The sequence below is a fragment of the Musca autumnalis genome, unplaced genomic scaffold (assembly GCF_047663935.1).
Source record: "Musca autumnalis isolate F117 unplaced genomic scaffold, ASM4766393v1 scaffold_3, whole genome shotgun sequence".
Classification (NCBI taxonomy): Eukaryota; Metazoa; Arthropoda; class Insecta; order Diptera; family Muscidae; genus Musca; species Musca autumnalis.
Window position 1 is genome coordinate 230,355,479 of NW_027411866.1, and position 19,228 is coordinate 230,374,706.

General features: G+C 37.3%; 2 protein-coding genes across 5 annotated transcripts in view; one reads left to right on the top strand and one right to left on the bottom strand.

The window, feature by feature from the left end:
- goe (endothelin converting enzyme 1) overlaps positions 1-19,228 on the bottom strand; it is a 309,104-nt gene that overhangs the window by 64,557 nt on the left and 225,319 nt on the right. The gene's annotated exons all lie outside the window — the stretch shown is intronic.
- LOC141399089 (uncharacterized) lies at positions 1,049-5,073 on the top strand. Its single transcript, XM_073977159.1, has one exon. It carries the CDS (start codon positions 1,184-1,186, stop codon positions 1,901-1,903), a length of 720 nt encoding a protein of 239 aa, XP_073833260.1. The 5' UTR covers positions 1,049-1,183; the 3' UTR covers positions 1,904-5,073.

Consider the following 19,228-nt stretch of genomic DNA (forward strand, 5'->3'; position numbering starts at 1 on the left):
TATAGTCTCACTTCTAAAATGGCCGATATCGATCTTCTCTTCTTGTTACCACTAAGTCATATTTGCTGGTAGCCTTGTCCGGCTTCAGTAGCGGGACCACCCTGCCCATGGGCGTAGCCAGTTATGTCCTATATCCTACAAAAAGGTTAAGTTGTATGTAAACAAGTTAAAAAGTATCAATCGGCTTTGCCGACAGAGATATACCCTCAACCTGTGCAAATTAAAACACTTTTTCCACAAAAAACTTATGTATTTAGGGGGTTTCAAAATTTTGGTGGTATGAACCGACAAAAATGTTAAAGGAGTGGACCGTCATAGACCATGGGGGTGCCATAGGGGGTTTTTACACCCTTCGGGCTGTTTTCTCAAGAAGTATGGACTTGCCCCTGAAACAACTTTTACCATCGTAATTGAGGCAGCGAATGTAAGTTGCTTCAACAAAAATCAAAGTGATTCAATAGCAGGTCTTAAAGTCAACTTATCCAAAATTTTGTGTGGGAGGTACCGGATGGAGTAGACAAATATAGTCCATATTCGAACCTTATCTATATCTGGTAGATATTATGAAAATGTGTAAAGTATGGACCAAATCGGTCACTCCCATCAAGAGTTATCGTGCGCACAACATTTTTGAACTTTTGTGGGTAGGTACCTGAAGGAGTGGACCGATATGGCTTATCTACGAACTTAAAAAAAAAAAAAAAGTTGGCAACCCTGGTGCGAAGAGAACGCAAATTTAGCAGTGCCGTGTTTATCCGTGCAAAATATATAAATTAAATAGTTATTTGACCGAACTTTTTGCTAAAAATTAGCGTATCTGTGTTTCAAACATCCTACTATTCGAAATCATTGGAATATGCCAAGAACAAGTCGTAGAAGCCTTCGTTCAAAAAAGATTTTTTGTGCTGAATGTAAAATTGAGATCAAAGAAGATGCCGATTCGTTTATTGAGTGTGACAATTGTTTCAAAGCTCTCCATTCTCGATGCACGAAAATGGATAAACATCAATTTGAATACCTTATAAAAAACAAGAATGTATTGTTTACATGCCATTTCTGTGCTGCTGGTGGAGAAGAAGGTGAAGGAGAAATAAAGACTGAATTGAGAGAGATAAAAACAAAACTAGCAAAGCTAGACCAACTATCTGCCATACAAGAGGCAAACAACAACATCCAAGAAACAATGAAATTTATGTCTCAGCAATATGATGAGTTATTGAGAGGAGTGGCTGAAAATAGCAAAAAATTGAGAGATATCGAAAAAGAGAACGTAATGCTCAGAAAAGAAGTGGCAAATTTAAAAACATCTGTGAAGTTGCTGAATGATGTACGTGTTAAAAACGACTGTATTGTGAGAGGCTTGACTGCTGAAGACAATGTATCAGCTGTTGATTGTGTGGTCAACCTTGCAAAAAGTGTTGCTGTTGATATTAAGCCAGAGAACATTGAAGAAGCATATTTCGTTGGAGGCAAAAGAAATGGAAACAAACAAAAGAAAATTGCTGTTGTGAAATTTTGTGACAAAGCAAGCAAAAACAAATTAATGGCTGTCAAACCAAAATTGAATGATAGCGAAGCAACTAGAAATGTGTTTGTGAATGATTTTCTCAGTAAAGAGACAATGGAATTGTTCAACTATGCCAAAACTCTTAAAGAAGTGGGTTATAAATTTGTTTTTGTAAGAAATGGAAGAGTCATGTGTAAAAGAAATGAGGATTCTAAACCTCAAATTATACGTTCTGAGGAAGACGTTGATGAAAAAATGCTCAATACAACCGTCTCTAAACGTTGGAGTAATGCTAGTCGTGCACCGAGAAGACTGATTCCAGTTGATGAAGATGATGATGACGATGAAGGAGCCAGTGGCGATGATCAAATTTATGCTTCTCCAACTAATAAATAAACATATTTTGTTGAATTGTATATTAAATGTTCATTTATTATTTTTTCTCTAATGTACGATAATCATTATTTCAAAAACATGCTCGATTTCAATACACATCTTTTGAATTTGAAATGTAATTTTCTAAATATTATTAGTGTAAACGCTAGAAGCATCTCGTCGGTTGCAAAGTTTGATAAATTTAAAACTTTAATATCGGAGTTTACAAGGTCTCCAGATGTAATTGCTGTACAAGAGACGTGGTTTTCTAAAGAATTATCTCAAATGTATAACATTCCTGGATTTAAAAGTGTTCATTGTTGTCGGTCTGATGGGTATGGAGGGACGTCGCTATATGTAAGTAATAGACTGAAATTCTCCATAGTCAATAGTCGAAGTTCAAATTTTTTTGATTTTGTTGAAATAACGTTTGAAAATTTAAAACTTGACATGAAACCTTTGAAGATAATATCTTTTTATCGTTCCCAAAAATGTCCGATTTCTGACTTTTTGGCAGAGTTTGATGACATTTTAAGTAGAAGCAATAACAAGTCTGTTGTGTTCCTTGGTGATGCAAACATTGATCAGCTTAAGTGTAGTAACAATGATGAGTTTAGATATTTATGTTTAAACTATGATGTCAATAGTTGTCACCAACTAGTAACAAGACCAATATCCAATACTTCAATCGATCACGTTTTAAGTAATATTGTCAATGGTATTTGTGTTGACTCTATAGAATGCAATATTTCCGACCATAACATAGTTTGCTGCAAAATTAAAGTTGAGCATGATCAAACTAACTTTGTGGAAAAGGTAAAAAAGACGTGTGACATTGCAAAAGTCAAACAATATCTGGAGAGATTCCCTATGACAGATATAGACTTAGACACTGGTAATGATTATGCATCAGAATTTTTAGACAGGCTTTCAAATGCTATTTCGTATGGGTCAAAAGAAATTCATTACAAGAAACTTCTACGGTTTGAGATCGCTCCTTGGATTAACGTACATCTTCAGCGATTAATACTATATAAAGAGAAATTACTCATGAAAAGAAGGAAGGCTAAAACGCAAAAATATAATGCTTTGTTGAAAAGAGTAAGTAATGTTATACGTTTAGCGACAAGAAAATCGAGAAGTGGCTACTATCATGATAATTTAGTGACTGTTAACGGAGATACTCAGAAAACATGGAATTTTATAAATTCTGTTCTTGGTCGCAAAGAAAAATCTGATATAATTATAACTTCTCCTGGAAGAGACAATGTTGCTAGTCCTCAGGAAAAGGCTCAATTATTAAATATATTTTTTAGGGATTCTGTAAGGGAAATTAGAAGTCAAATACCGATACATCAGACGGATTCATGTAACAGCTTGCGTACTTTATGTCGAACTCATAAAAGATTCATTCTTGACCCAATAGAAGACTCTGAATTAAGAGAGTGTTTATTGAACCTTAAATGTAACATATCTCCTGGGCATGACAATATAAGTACCCGGACATTGATTGATGTGCAGGATTATGTAGTACCAACTATGGTTAAAATATTTAATAAAATTATTCAAACAGGAAAATATCCGGATAGTTTAAAAATTAGCAAAATAGTTCCCATTCCTAAGATCAGGAATGCAACGTGTGTGGAGCATTATCGCCCAATTTCACTATTGTCTGCAATCGACAAAGTTTTTGAAAAGATTATACATCAAAAACTCAGTAAATACTTTGATGAAAACAATTTTATGTACAAGCATCAGTTTGGGTTTAGACGTGGATGTGGGACAGAAGAAGCCGTTTTAAATGTAGTGGAATATTTATGCAATGGCCTTGATCATGGATACAGTGGAGTTGCAGGAATTTTTTTGGATTTCTCCAAAGCGTTTGACGTTGTTGATCATGATATCTTATTAAAGAAGTTGTTGTTTTATGGTGTGTGTGGGAAAGAATTATCACTTTTTAGAAGCTACTTAACGAACAGGAAGCAATATGTAGTTGTTTCAGGAGGTAATAGTGACATGGCTAGTGTTGAATGTGGTGTGCCTCAGGGTAGTTGTTTAGGACCTTTATTGTTTTCCATTTATGTAAATGACATTGTCAATTTGCAGTTAAAGGGGACCATGTTTATGTTTGCCGATGATATATGTATGTTTTATCCCTATAAGCAGCGTCTTCCGTTAAAAATAGCAATGGAAAGAGATATGTCAATTCTTCTTGAGTTTGTTCGAATTAATAAATTATGTCTTAATGTTTCTAAAACTCAATTAATTCGTTTTAGACCACATTCTTATCATAACGATGACTCTTTTTGTATTAATGTTGATGGAAATGAGGTAGCTGAAGTAAACAATGTGAAATATTTAGGTGCAATCTTACAAAGTAATCTATGTTGGGATGCCCAAATTAATAATGTAAAAGCCAAAATTGCTCCTGCCATAGGAATATTGTATAAAATGAAGTATATATTAGATACTAAAACCAAACTCTTAATATATAATTCACTAATACAAAGCCATATCAATTATTTAGCTGTTATTTATGCGGCGAAAAATACAAATGCATTGAAAAGTTTGCAATGTATGCAAAATAAAGCCATAAAAACTATTTTTAATCTGCCATTAACATACCCAACCATAAGCCTGTATAACGATGTTTGTAAAAGTGTTCTTCCAGTACATGCCTTGTACCGATACCAAGCCCTAATATACATCTTTAAATCTATGAATGACATTGGTTATCGCACAATACAATTTTCTCAAAATACAACGAGATTCAATACAAGGAACAGAAATCATTTAAGAGTTGTCAGATGCAGACTTGAAACTACAAAGCAGCGAATTACATTCATGGGAACTTCTTTGTTTAATAACCTACCACATAATATAAAAAATGCAATATCTTTACCAATATTCAAAAAACTGTTAAAAAAATATTTGCAATCTATCCTACAGATGCTTCTAAGCTAGTTTACAAACATATATATCTATATAATTCTAATTTTCAATTATCAATTTAAACAAGTATACAGTAATTCCAATGAATTTACAGCGAATCTATGTCTTAATAACACTATCTAAATTGTGAATGCTCATAACATTGCCAGCTTGCCTCAATTATGCCTTTATGGCGCTGAGGCCATATTAACATTGTAATATATAATTTCACTGTTAAAAATAAATTAATAAATAAATAAAAAAAATAGTAAAAAACTAAGTTTGGAAACAATATTACGAAGGCCAAATTTTGGCCGGAATCGGAATTTCCGTTCGAGAATTATCTTGCGCTTCCACCCATGAACATGGTGCCATAGGGTTTGTTTTTCAACTTTCAGGCTATTTTTTCAGGAAGTATAGACTTGCCCCTGAGGAAACTTGTACCTTCGCATAGGGGACAGTGAATACAAGATGTTACAACAAAAACCAAGGCGATTCGAGAGCAGGTCCTAAACTGAACTTTTCCGGAATTTTGTGTGGGAGGTACTCGAAGGAGTTTTCCGATTGAGTCCATATTGGAACCTCATCTTAGTCTGGTAGAAATTTCATAATGTGCAAAGTATGGACCAAATCGTTTACTTCCTTCAAGAGTTATCGTTCGCACAAATTTTCCGAACATTTTCGAACTTTTGTAGGGGAGGTACCGGAAGGAGTGGACCGATATAATCCATCTTTGAACTTGAACTAAGTTTGGACAAAATATTACGAAAGCCAAATTTTGGACCGAATCGGGAGATTCGTTCGAGAGTTATCTTGCGCTCCAACCACTACACACGGTGTCATAGGGTTTTTTGTAACTTTCAGGCTATTTTCTCAGAAGGTATGGACTTGCCCTTAATGAAACTTACAGCGTTGTATAAAGGACAGCGAATACAACTTGCGTAAACAAAAATCAAAGAGATTCGAGACCAGGTCCTAAACCAAACTTTTCCGAAATTTTGTGTGGGAGGTACCCGAAGTAGAAATTACACGATGTGCAAAGTATGGACCAAATCGCTTATTCCCTACAAGAGTTATCGTGCGCACAAGTTTTGCGACAAGTTTTGAACATTTGTGGGGGAGGTACCTGAAGGAGAGGACCTATATGGCACATCTTCGAACTTAAATCGAATTTGGACAAAATATTTCGATACCCAAAATTTGAACCGAATCGATTGATCCGTTCGAGAATTATCGTGCGCACCAACCAGCCAGACAGACGGACGGACATTGCTAGATCTACTCAAAATTGTCTGAAACGGATATCGTACAAACATACTTGGGATCTAAAACCATTATTTCGATGAGGCACATTTTTGGTCGTATCAAAGTGTAAATACCCTCTTTAACCTAAAGGCTGAGGGTATAACAATTATACATATTATGAAAAAACAAGCATTTGCCTGGAGACTGAGAATTGTGGTGAGATACTCGACTCTCGGCACATGCAGATGTTTCAGCAATACCATGGAGTGCGCAACGCTTTGGATGATTTAGCGTTCCTGATGATATTCGCAACATCATGCATTGTAAATTATGGTGGTTTATCCTCGGCAGGAAGAGATCTAATGTGACGTAGCAACTTTGCCCTGTCCCTCCCGGGATGCTCAACAAAGTGTAAATTGAAATAACTTGAGCACCTCTTCGGATCAGTCAGCGTAACGTTGCCAAACGTGACTGAGGTCCTGTGTTCCTTCTATCCATGGTTCGAGAGTGACTTAACCGTTGCCCAAAATTCACATATTCCGGCTCCAATGTTTGCAACTATTCAGATGATTTAACCACTTGTTCCTCTTTTGTGCTCACCGACTAACCTCTTTACTTCCAGTGTCAGTTCATTGACTCTGGGGTGACTAGGGTGGGCACAACGAACCTCATCACACTTGTTTGTTAGTCCCGTCGCTTCTGCTGAGAAGTTGGGTCTCTTTTCAGGTATTCGACCAGTAGGTATATGGCGAGCGGTTTCAGCAGTGATGATGTCTCTGAACGTTTTTTTTTTGCTACACGAACATCAGACGGATTGGACAGATCTCTGAAGCGGTGATTAGCAAATTAGTGATTAGCTTTCTCATGATTGACGAAAGTGCGGCGATCAGAGTTTGTAAAACCGGTCGGTCTGCTGAAGGAGACAATTATTGGGAAATTGTCTGATCCAAGAGAAATGACGGGTCGCCAGTTGACGTCATTTCTCAGGCCAGTTGACACGATGGTTAGGTCTGGCGAAATGTGATACTCTCCACAAATTTTGGTAGGAGTGTCCTCATTGATCGCGCCCCAACTCATGATGAGCAGACGGTAATAACCTTTCGGGCTAATATTGGGCCTATAAGCTGGAATACAACTATTTATCGGCGGAATGTATACGTTCGGCAACTCTACCTCTACAGTTCCACAACTGACTGCCATCCCCTCAACATTCCATGTACGGTCGATTAGTGTTGGGCTCTAGCGAGATGGGTACATATTAGGCCGGGGAGATTTGTATGGAAGGAAAAAAGTGATAGTGGGCGCCTGGATTTTCTGATTCTTGGGATTGTACTGAGCAAAAAAGTCCACTAGACCATATGTCTACGGTGAAAATCAAGTCCCCGGATTTTGAGTTGAAAATTTTTCAAGGATATTTCGGCCAAACCATATCACAGAAACTTGACCTATTCCGAAAATTTCCTTTTGCGTTCTTAGTACACTCACCAAGGGCTTTCATCTCCAAAAGGAAATTTCCACCCACTGACTTTGAGTCAAATGTTGTAGCACAGTGTAATTTTTCGATATTTTCCGAAAAATGTGCACTTTCTCGGGGCCATAACTGCCTGAAGGAGCGTTCCAATGCTTTTACGATGTACTAGAGAGTTCTTAATTATTGTCTTGGCTACAATTTTTGTCTTTGTCAAGTCAAAATCCGGGGGCTCGATTTTCATCGTAGACTATGGTCTAGTGGACTTTTTTGCTCAGTACAATCCCAATAATCAGAAAATCCAGGCGCCCGTGATGATGTCCAAATCGCCCCACCCTAGTACATATGTATTTAAAATACTGGTGCAATAGTAAAGCCAGTCTCTCACTTCCACTTCTGGTGCGATCCTTCCTCATGACTAGACATCGGATTTTGCATATTTGCATATTTTTTATTAATAAAGATACGAAAATTCTGATTGGACCAAAATTCGTTTTGAAGAAAACTGAATGCAATGACAGGCTCATATTTTTTATTTTTTTGCATATTTGCATATTTTGCATATGCACAAAATATGCAAAAAATATGCAAAATATGCAAAATATATGCAAAATATGCAAAAAATATGCAAAATATGCAAAATATGCAACTAATTTTTTTGACGAAAATCGTCAAATTAAATTTGGAAAGTCATCAAAAAGTGTTCTAAATTAAGTTTATTGTCGTTAAACGTCGATTTCTTAGCAGATTATTATGTTATTAATAGACAGCGGAATTTTATGCAACCTCTATTTTTGGTCCGATTCATGTCAAATTTTGAGACTGGGCATATTTTTGGCTTCTGATTACATTGCAATCGAAACATATGACATATGCAAAATTATGCAAAATGCATAAATTTTTGCATATGCAAAATTTATGCATTTTACATATTTTCTTATGCAACAAATATTTCAATAATAGGTACAAAATTGTTTGTGTGTACAATTTTTCTGTTTAAAATTCTCTTCAGACAAGTCAAAAAAATAGAGAAATGTATAACCACAGCCACAACCTTCAAAATACCGAAAATCGGGAGGTACCGTTCTATGGGGGCTATATGAAGGCGTGAACCTATCCCGACAAATTTCAGGTGGAAAGGTTTTTACCCCCAAGGAAGACCTAATACCAAATGTCAGCCATTTCGGAGGGATATTGAGGCCACAACCTGCAAAATACCGAAAATCGGGAGGTACAGTTCTATGGGTGCTATATGAAGACGTGGACCTATCCCGACAAATTTCAGGTGGAAAGTTTTATACCCCGAAAGAAGACTTAATACCACATTTCAGCCATTTCGGAGGGATATTGAGGCCACAACCTTCAAAATACCAGAAATCCGGAGGTACCATTCTATGGGGGCTATATGAAGACGAGAACCTATATCGAGAAATTTCAAGTGGAAAGTTTAATACCTCCAAGGAAGACTTAATACCAAATTTCAGCCATTTCGGAAAGATATTGAGGGCACAACCTTCAAAATACCAGAAATCCGGAGGTACCGTTCAATGGGGGCTATATGAAGACGTGGACCTACGAGGAGAGATTTCAGTTGTATAGTCGCATACCCCTAACGAAGACTTAATACCAAATTTCAGCCATTTCGGTTGGATATTTAGACCACAAATCCTTGAATATATTTTTGCATATGGTTTTGCATATGCTCATTTTATGCAGATATGTACAAATATGTCAAAATATGCACGATATGCAGAATATGCAAAATATGCAAAAATTTCTGGGCCTAATTCGTTTTATTTTGTAATAAAACGAGTTTCTGTCTAATCAGATTTTCTCTACGACCATCCTAACCATATATGCATTTGCATAGGATTCCGCTGTCTAGTTATTAATTATTATTCCGCCACAGCAATAAATCTGGACTAAAAGACTTAGAAAATTTCCTATAACCCAGCCTTCTTACTACAACATAAGTTGCTTTCTAATACAAATTTGTTCAAAAACTCAATCAAAATATCAAAATGAACGTATCCAAATATGTTGATAGTTTCTGCTCGGCCAAATTGTCTGACAGAATAACAAATGAGCAAGATATTAAGACTAAGACAATATTGAATATTACATAAAATCTTTCATATTTTACTAAAAACATATAACATATAAAAACATATACAGGGCAATCATGAATATTTCCCTCCGAATTTTCCGCACGGAAAATAATTTTAGAAAGTGAAACTCTTTTAAAATCAATATTTGTTAAAAGTTGAAAGCTACTAGATTCGCTTCATGATGGCATATTCTAGTCGAATCGACAAAAATATTCCATTTTTTGGGCATAAATATGGAAAAAAATTGTGAAATTTGGGAAAGGAAACAAATTATGCAAGGAATTTTTATTCATGATTGCACTGATAACTATATTTTAATACCCTAAGGGTATTATGTCTTAGTGAATGAGTTTGCAACATGCAAAAGGAAACGAAATAGACCCACAGTTCCTTTTTATGATCTGCATAGATTCGCACTTATCCATCTGGCCAGGTCTTTTTGAAAACAAAGTACAGGTCACATTTATAGACCGATTCGCATAAAAATTGGAGATTTTTTGGCCCTAGGGCGATCCCTGTTTATTTTGGTAAGAATCGATTCAGATTTGGATAATGCACCCATATATACAGTATAATCTCGATAATCCCTATACCACAGGTTTCGGCGGTGTATCAAATTGTCCGGATTAACGAATAGTAAAGAAAATAAATTATTTTCGTTGATTAAATAACTCGTGGTAGTTATATAATACTCTACGTGCTCTAAGTGTTAAAAATAATGAGATTTTGTATACGACAATCCGGACATTTTTGTTGGCATTGCCCGTATTTGTTCCTTTCCTTACTTTTTACCAATTTACCATGCAACAAGACTCAATTTTCCCAAACTACAGAAAACGCCAATCAGATTGTGAAAGTAGAGCTAAAAATATGACGTTTTTAAAGTATACATCAGGATGTAAGCAAAACACGGGGCAAGTGTGAAATTTATTTTTTTTTTTTTTTTTGAAAATTAAGATTCCTTGAAATCTTTGCCTTTGGCAACTTTAATGACAATATTGCGGCGAATATTTTTCTTAATATATTTATTTGTATCCTAGACAACAAGACTAATGTGTTATAAAAGATGTTATATCCTTGTTTTCCAAAGAAGGCTTTTTGACCACAAATATAGGACTAAAAACTATAAAATACTAGCAGACCCCGGTCCGCGTTGCTGGCCTTACGACGGGTTTTAATGACAACTTTTTATCGACTTTATGCTTGAAAATTCAAAAATAGGTATTTTCTACCTCACTTCTTCGGTCTATTGTCAAACCGAGAAGGATTTTTTGTCTGTAACCTTTCTCTTCTCTTACGGACTTTGTCGGATCATTTCGCCAATTTATGCTTTTTAGGATTTATTATCGTCCATGTCCCTGTCTTTATCCTAAAGCGATCTACTTTTAAAGGTTAAAAAGTGGTTAAATCGAATTCTCCCGCTTATTGAGACTTATATGTTTTAGCTTTTCATGGCTGATGGACCGTTGAACCTCACCATTCAACTAAATTTTGGGCGCAACCACCGTTGTCTCGAAAACTAATTTGCAACCCGATGCACTCATAAGTTTAGCAAATATAGCGATTAAAAAATAATAGGCCCCCAAATTCGTCTACAAATATATAGCATTTTGGACCACGGGACATTCCTGAACATTTTCTGAATATTAGGTTCATATTAAAAAAAGTAGGCCTGATCCGGTATCTTGGCTCCAAATATGTACCTATGGTGCACACAACATCATTGCCTACCAAAATGTATGCTGAAACCGATATAATCATACATTTGGCTTACATATAGCGTTTAACAGAAATGTATTGGGAAGGTACCCCACCTCTTCCGAAATTCATAATATATACATAACAACGGCAAACATTGAGCTTTTGTCGCAAATTTTATGGAAATCCCTTCAGTAGTATTGGAGTTATGACATATTAAAAAAACAGGCGTGGTCGGGCCTATAGGCCCTAAAGAATTACCTAGATTATAGATTAATTCGTAAATTTTTAATCCGATACATGCATAATTTTTGCAAATGTAAAGTTTTTTTAAAAATATCACATAGGGGAGGTGCCCCGCTCCCTCTGGAATTCAATAAAATATGTAACCTGTTTTCGGGGGGCGTGGTAAACTTTTCTTTCCAAAAAACTTAGGTTGAGTTATGACAGCATTTAATTTTTATTCATAAAGATAAGGCTTTTTTTCAAATATGCCCCCTTCAAAATTCAAGAAAATATGCCCGTACATTCCCTGACATTTTTAGGAAAATCGGTTCAGTAGTTTTGTAGATGTAACATATTTTAAAAAGTGGGTGTGGTCAAGTCATTGGATACTAAAATAGTGGGTAAGGTCTTCCGAAATAGATACATTCGTAATTATTGTAAATATAACATTTTTAAAAAAGTAGGGTATAGGGGAAGTACCCCGCCCTTTCCGAAATTCAACTGAATTTGTAGCCTATTTTAAGCGGGGCCATCCTTGTACATTCCCTGGCAATTTCAGGAAAATCGGTAGAAATGATAAAAATTGAAAATTGAAACAATTGGGCGTACATTTTCTTTGCATAAAAATATCGAAATCGGTCCAGCCGTTCTCAACTGATGCCATGACCAACGAACGACATTTGATTTTTTTTAAAGATTTAAAAGTTTACACAAACCGCGATTTCCTTGAAAATTCCTTCAGTAGTTTTGTAGATATAACCTAATTAGAAAGTGAGCGTGGTCGGATCTTGAGTCCCAAAATAAGTACGTAAGGTTGGAGACACAATCGCCATTGACTCGCAAATAAATTCCGAAACCGATACATTCGTATTTGTTGCAAATATTGCATTTTTACAAATATAGGGCATAGGGGAAGTACCCGCCCGATCCGAAAGTCAAAAAATATGTAGGCTATTTTTATCGGGGACCAACCCTGTACATACGCTGAAAGTTTCAGGAATATTGATTCAGTAGTTTCGCAGATATAACATATTTAAAAAAGTGGGCGTTGTCCAGTCTTAATGCCCCAATAAGCACGTAAGGTCGGAGACACAATCGCCATTGACTCGGAAATTAATTTTCAAAGCGATACATTTGTAATTGTTGCAAATATTGCATTTTTACAAAAATAGGGCGACGTAGGGGATGGAAGATACCAAGGAACGGTCCTGACCGGTTTTAACATGGCAAAGCCCAGGATTTATCTTGGTCCCTCTTTCATCCCAAGTGGACACTGACCTCCCCGTGGTGTCACCTGGGGAACTGCCTTTAACACCCGTTAAAGGTAGTGAGCTAACATGTGCCGCGCGTTCACCCATAAGAACGTTAAAAACTTGGGTTTGGGCGTCGGGTTAGTAACCCTCCCCTAGAAAAAACAGCCTACTATGAAAAAACGAAAGAAAAGAAAAACAAACCCCTCTAAAGTTGACGAACCCCGCAAACGTTTTAAGGACCATGATCTGCGAATCTGCACCTGGAATGTTCGCACTCTTTATAGAGAAGGTGCAGTCTTCGCATTGGCAGACGTACTTGAAAAGTACAAGACCGATATTACTGCCATACAGGAAATACGATGGATTGGGAAAGGCGTCACAACAACACCTAAAGGTGACGCACTGTATTATAGCTGCCATGACGTAAAGCATGAGTTTGGTTGTGGATTCGTAGTTAGTCGGAGACTAAAACATCTTGTATCCAGCTTCACTCCAGTGAATGAAAGACTTGCTGCAATTCGAATAAAAGCTAAATTCTTCAACATCAGCTTTATTTGCGCTCATGCTCCCACTGAAGAAAAGGACGAACAGACCAAAGATATATTTTACGAGTGCTTAGAAGAAACATATGACCGTTGCCCTGCCCATGACATTAAAATCATTCTAGGCGATTTTAATGCCAAAATTGGAAAGGAGAATATCTTTGGCCCAACAGTCGGGAAATTCAGTCTCCACAGTGAAACATCTGACAATGGTATGAGACTGATAGACTTTGCAGCTGCAAAAAACATGGTAGTTAGCAGTACCAGATTTAATCATCTCGATATTCATAAGGGCACCTGGCTGTCTCCAGATCAGAAAACAAGAAACCAAATTGATCATGTTGTGATAGATGGAAGACATTCATCGAGCGTGTTGGATGTACGATCGTTCCGAGGCGCAAACATTGATTCGGACCACTACCTTGTTGCAGCAAAGGTACGCACCCGCTTAAACGTAGCAAACAAAGTACGAGCAGACACAACACGAAAGTTAGACATCGGTAAGCTGCAATCACAACAGATAGCCACAGCATATTCCACTCAACTAGCCCAATAGCTTAATCAAAGCCCTCCTCATCCCGATAACATATCAGCGCAATGGCAAAGCATTGCCCACTCCATGCAAACAGCCGCAAAATCCATACTTGGATACCAGAGACCTCCACCAAGGAATCCATGGTATGATGAGGAGTGTCGTGCTGCCACCGAAGAGAAAAATGCGGCATATAAGGCTACTTTACAATCCGTAGCAACGCGTAGCGCACGAGAGAGATACAGGGAGAAAAGGAGAGAGGAGAAACGTCTTTTCCGCAGGAAAAAGAGAGAGATGAAAAATCGAGATGTACAGGAGCCAGAATGAAGTCCGAAAATTCTACCAAAGAGTCAAGCATCAAACTGATGGCTTTGGTACAGGCACATCCTCCTGTAGAGACCAGCAAGGTAATTTGGTAACTGATACAGATAGTATACTCAGGATATGGAAAGAACATTTTTCAAATCTGTTGGTATCCAATAGCAGCGAAGAAGACGAAGATACCACAGTCCCAATCCCAGAAGATGGTATTGAATGTATACTGCCCAGCCAAGATGAGGTAAAGACAGCAATAAATCGGCTGAAGAATAATAAGGCAGCAGGGGCCGATGGCTTACCAGCCGAGCTGTTCAAAACCGGAGGCGACACGCTGATAAGGTGTATTCATCAGCTAGTTAGCACCATCTGGCAGGAAGAACGAGTACCCGACGATTGGAACCTGAGTATCCTGTGCCCCGTCCACAAGAAGGGAGATAAGACTGTATGCTCTAACTATAGGGGCATAAGTCTACTCCATATTGCCTACAAGATCGTGTCAGGGATATTGTGCGAACGACTAAAGCCTATGGTCAACGAGATAATTGGACCATACCAATGCGGCTTTAGACCTGGCAAGTCCACCATTGACCAGATATTTACCCTGCGGCAAATCCTGGAGAAGACCCAAGAGATGCAGATCGACACCTACCACCTTTTTGTCGATTATAAAGCAGCCTTCGACAGTCCGCTGCGCTCAAAGGTATTCCAAGCCATGTCTGAATTTGGTATTCCCGCAAAGCTCATCCGGCTTTGTAAAATGACTTTAACTGACACGAGGTCCTCAGTTAAAATAGGAAAGAACCTCTCCGAAGAGTTTGGTACCAAAAGAGGTTTCAGACAAGGAGACAGCCTTTCGTGTGACCTCTTCAACATCCTGCTAGAAAAGGTTATACGAGAGGCAAACGTCAAAAGAAGTGGCACAATCTACACCAATAGTCACATGTTACTTGCTTATGCTGATGATATAGACATCATGGGTCGATCAGTAAAAGAAGTAACTGATACCTTTATAAAGGTCGAAGGAGAATCTGCTAAAGTGGGTCTGGTGGTAAACGGTGAGAAGACCAAGTTGATGGTGTCGACGCGCAATGCGTCCATTGAGCTCGGACCGACTGTGGAAGTTGGTTCCTATAATATTGAGGTAGTAAAAGACTTCGTCTACCTCGGCACCTCCGTCAACACAACAAACGACATCAGTTGTGAAATAAAAAGAAGAATTGTATTGGCCAACAGATGCTACTTTGGATTAAGTAAGCAGTTTAAAAACAAAGCCACATCTCGTCAAACAAAAATAACGCTCTACAAAACACTGATACTACCCGTGCTGATGTATGGCTCCGAAGCCTGGGTACTTGCGCAAGCAGACATGGCAGTGCTTGGTGTGTTTGAGAGAAAAATTCTTCGAAAGATCTACGGACCAATCTGCGTTGACGGTGAATATCGACGTCGCATGAACCACGAGCTGTATCTGCTATACAACGACATCAATATTGTTAAACGTATCGAGATGCAGCGATTGCGTTGGCTAGGCCATATCATAAGAATGAGCGATGATGAACCCGCTAAAAAGGCGTATGAATACATGCCACATGGCGGTGCACGCAGAATTGGCAGGCCAAGGAATAGATGGCGCAAACAAGTGGATGTTGAGATGAAAAGACGCGGTATTCCAGAGAGCAAAGCAACAAATAGAGAGGAATGGAGATCTCTTCTTAGTTCGGCCTATAGAACAAATGTTCTGTAATGGGCCAGCTAAGTAAGTAAGTAAGTAAAAATAGGGCATAGGGGAGGTACCCCGCCCAATCCGAAATTCAACCAAATGTGTAGCCTATTTCAACAGGGGGCCATCGCTCTACGTTCCCTGAAATTTTCAGAAAAATCTGTTGAGTAGTTTCGTAGATATAAAATATTTAAAAAAGTGGGCGGAAAAGTGGGCGTGGCCAATTTTTCTTTGCATAAAAACCTAAACTGGACTATTACTAACATTTCCACAAAAAATTATCCAAATCGCTGCAGCCGTTTTGAGCTGATTCAATTACCAACAAACGACAATTGAGTTTTATATATAAAGATATTCAAATCTAATATGTGGATATTCAAAACGTATACTTCTAATTATAGTTATATTCCAGAACCTGGAATCGTAAATGGTACTTTAGTACTTTTTCCCATTTTGCGCTAAAAAACGAACCCTTTTTCCAAAAAAACTAGAAAAAATTGCGCTTCTATCTAAAGAAAAATAGCGATGAATAACTCTAGCTCCTTTGTTTTTTTGCTAGACAATTTTGGCCGATTAGAAACTATCCCCATATTTGGACATGTTGATTTTACATTTCTGATTGAGTTTTTGAAATTTTTCTATTATCTATCTACATTTGTATAGGAAGCAAATTATGTTGTAATAGGAATGCTGCGTTATTTGACATTTTCTCGCCTTGTGAAAACTGATTTAAGACTTGTTAGTCTAGATTTATTGCTGTGGCGGAATATCTGGAGAGTCTCAATAACATAACAATCTGCAAAAAACTATGTTAAATGTCAAAAAACTTAATTTAGAATGTTTTTTGATGATTTTCTAAATTTAATTGACGATTTTTGTCAAAAAAACACTTGCATATTTAGCATATTTTTTGCATATTTTTTGCATATTTTTTGCATATATTTTGCATATTTTTTGCATATATTTTGCATATTTTTTGCATATTTTTTGCATATTTTTGATATGACCCCAAATATCGAAAAATTGACCCTCAAAACGCCTAGATCCAAAATTTGAGTCCAATCGGATAAGAAATAAAAAACATGCTAAAATCCGATGTCTACTCATGACAACGCTGTAAGCTGCAGTTGTAGTTGAGTTTGGTTTCCTGAAACGCCGCGAACATCAGTCGGCTTTGCCGACAGAGATATACGCTCAGCCTGTGTGAATTTAAACTTTCATATGCGGACAGATCGAATGTATTTGGGGTCTTTTCAGGATGTTTGGTCCTTTTTGGATTGTCGAAAAGAAAATGTGAATTAGGATTAAAGTTCAAAAGCGTAGCGTAGGAGGTACTTAAAGGTGCTTTCCGACTTGGTACATTATGGAAGTGGATCTTATTGTGGAAGTCATATCTTTTCGATAGATACCGCGCCCACTAGTCATTTCAATGGGTCATTGTATAACTTTTGGACCAATATGTCAGGAATCATGGAAACATAATATCGCCCTAAACAGGACTACAACGAACAGCATCGGTATACATTTCCAAAGGTTCTTCGAAAAGACCCCAAACTGCAGTTAGACACAAATGTTGAACTTTTGTCATTTTAGTGACATTTTTTTAAATATTGGGGGGAAGTACCGGAAGTTTTGACAAAATATGACGAAGGGCACATTTTGGACCAAATCGGTTGATCAGCCACTAGATATGGTGCCATAGGGTTTTTGTTTACATATTTTGGGCTGTTTTCTCAAGAAGTAAGGACTTGTCGCTGAAAAAAAACTGTTGCCGTCGTAACTGAGAAAGCGAATGCAAGTTCCTTCAACAAAATTGAAGTGAACCGAGAGCAGGTATTAAAGTGAACTTACGCGAAATTTTGTGTGGGAAGTACCCGATGGAGTGGTCCATATTCGAAACTGATATATATCTAGTAGATGTATTAGGAAAGTACAGGCCAAATCGGTCACTCTCATTAGAATTGTTGTGCTCACAATTATTCCGATTTTTTTTTTTAACTTTTGTGGGAGAGATACCTGAAGAAGTGGATCGATATGGCTTATCTTCGAACTTAAACTAAGCTTGGACACAATATTGCGAATGCCAAATTTTGGACTAAATCGGCAGATCCGTTCGAGAGTTATCTTGCGCTCCAACCACAACACACGGTGTCATAGGGGTTTTCTGCATCTTTCAGGTTATTTTCTCAGGAAGTATGGACTCACCCCTGGTGAAATTTATACTGTCGTATAGGGGGCAGTGAATACAAGTTATTACAATAAAAATTAAAGCTATTTGGGAGCAGATCCTAAACTTTTCGAAATTTTGTGTGGGAGGTACTCGAAAGAGTGAACCGATATAACCCATCTTCGAACTTAAACAATGTTTGGACCAACTATTAGGAAAACCAAACTTTGACCGAATGGTTTCATCCATTCGAGAGTAGTCGTGCGCTCCAGCGAGCCAGCCAGACAGACAGACGGACAAGGCTAAATCAACTCCAAATTGTCTGAAACGGATTTCATCCAAACTTACTTGGGGTATAAACCATTATTTCGAGGGTATAAACAATGCAAATATTTACCAAAAACCAGAAGTTTTGTAGTAATTCGAACGAATTTGTATTAGTGAAACCGACCAAAAGTTTAAATAAAATGGGCCATATCGGTCCCGGATAAAAGTTCAACATTTTTGTTTACATAAGTACAGTTAAAGGTTAGTTCGAGGATCCTTTGGATCTTTTTTTACCGAAGGTACTGTTTGTGGACTGCTTTATGGATTCTAATTTACACGGTAACCAACTGCAATGACTGCTGGCCGTGATATCTATCGAAAGGAATGATACCCAAATTAAGACCTACTTCAGTTACCTCCTCCGATACACTTTTGTTACGAATTTTTGTTGGTAAGTTGATACGTCCAAAATGTTGATACCCCCAAATCAGAATTTTTAGGACGATGGAAAGATATTCACACAGGCTCATGGTATGTATGTATATCTCTATCGGCGAAGCCGACTGATATTTTTAACTTCGTTTTTAATTAATTTACTCTTTCTTTAATAATATCTTGAATACAATATATTTATTTTTTTTTTAACGTGGAGAATTTTGTACGTTATCTATACGACACTATTCCTAAAACGTATATCGCATTCGAATTCACTTCGAGTCCGCAATGAAAAAATTCCCGAACTCGTACAGAATTCTGTACGAAGATTCGGTAGGCACATTCCATTTCAGTACGACGTTATTCCGAAATTGTATAGATATCTCATACGAATTCGGTACGAAAAACATTTTTCTTTTGACTTTCTTAAGATTTTG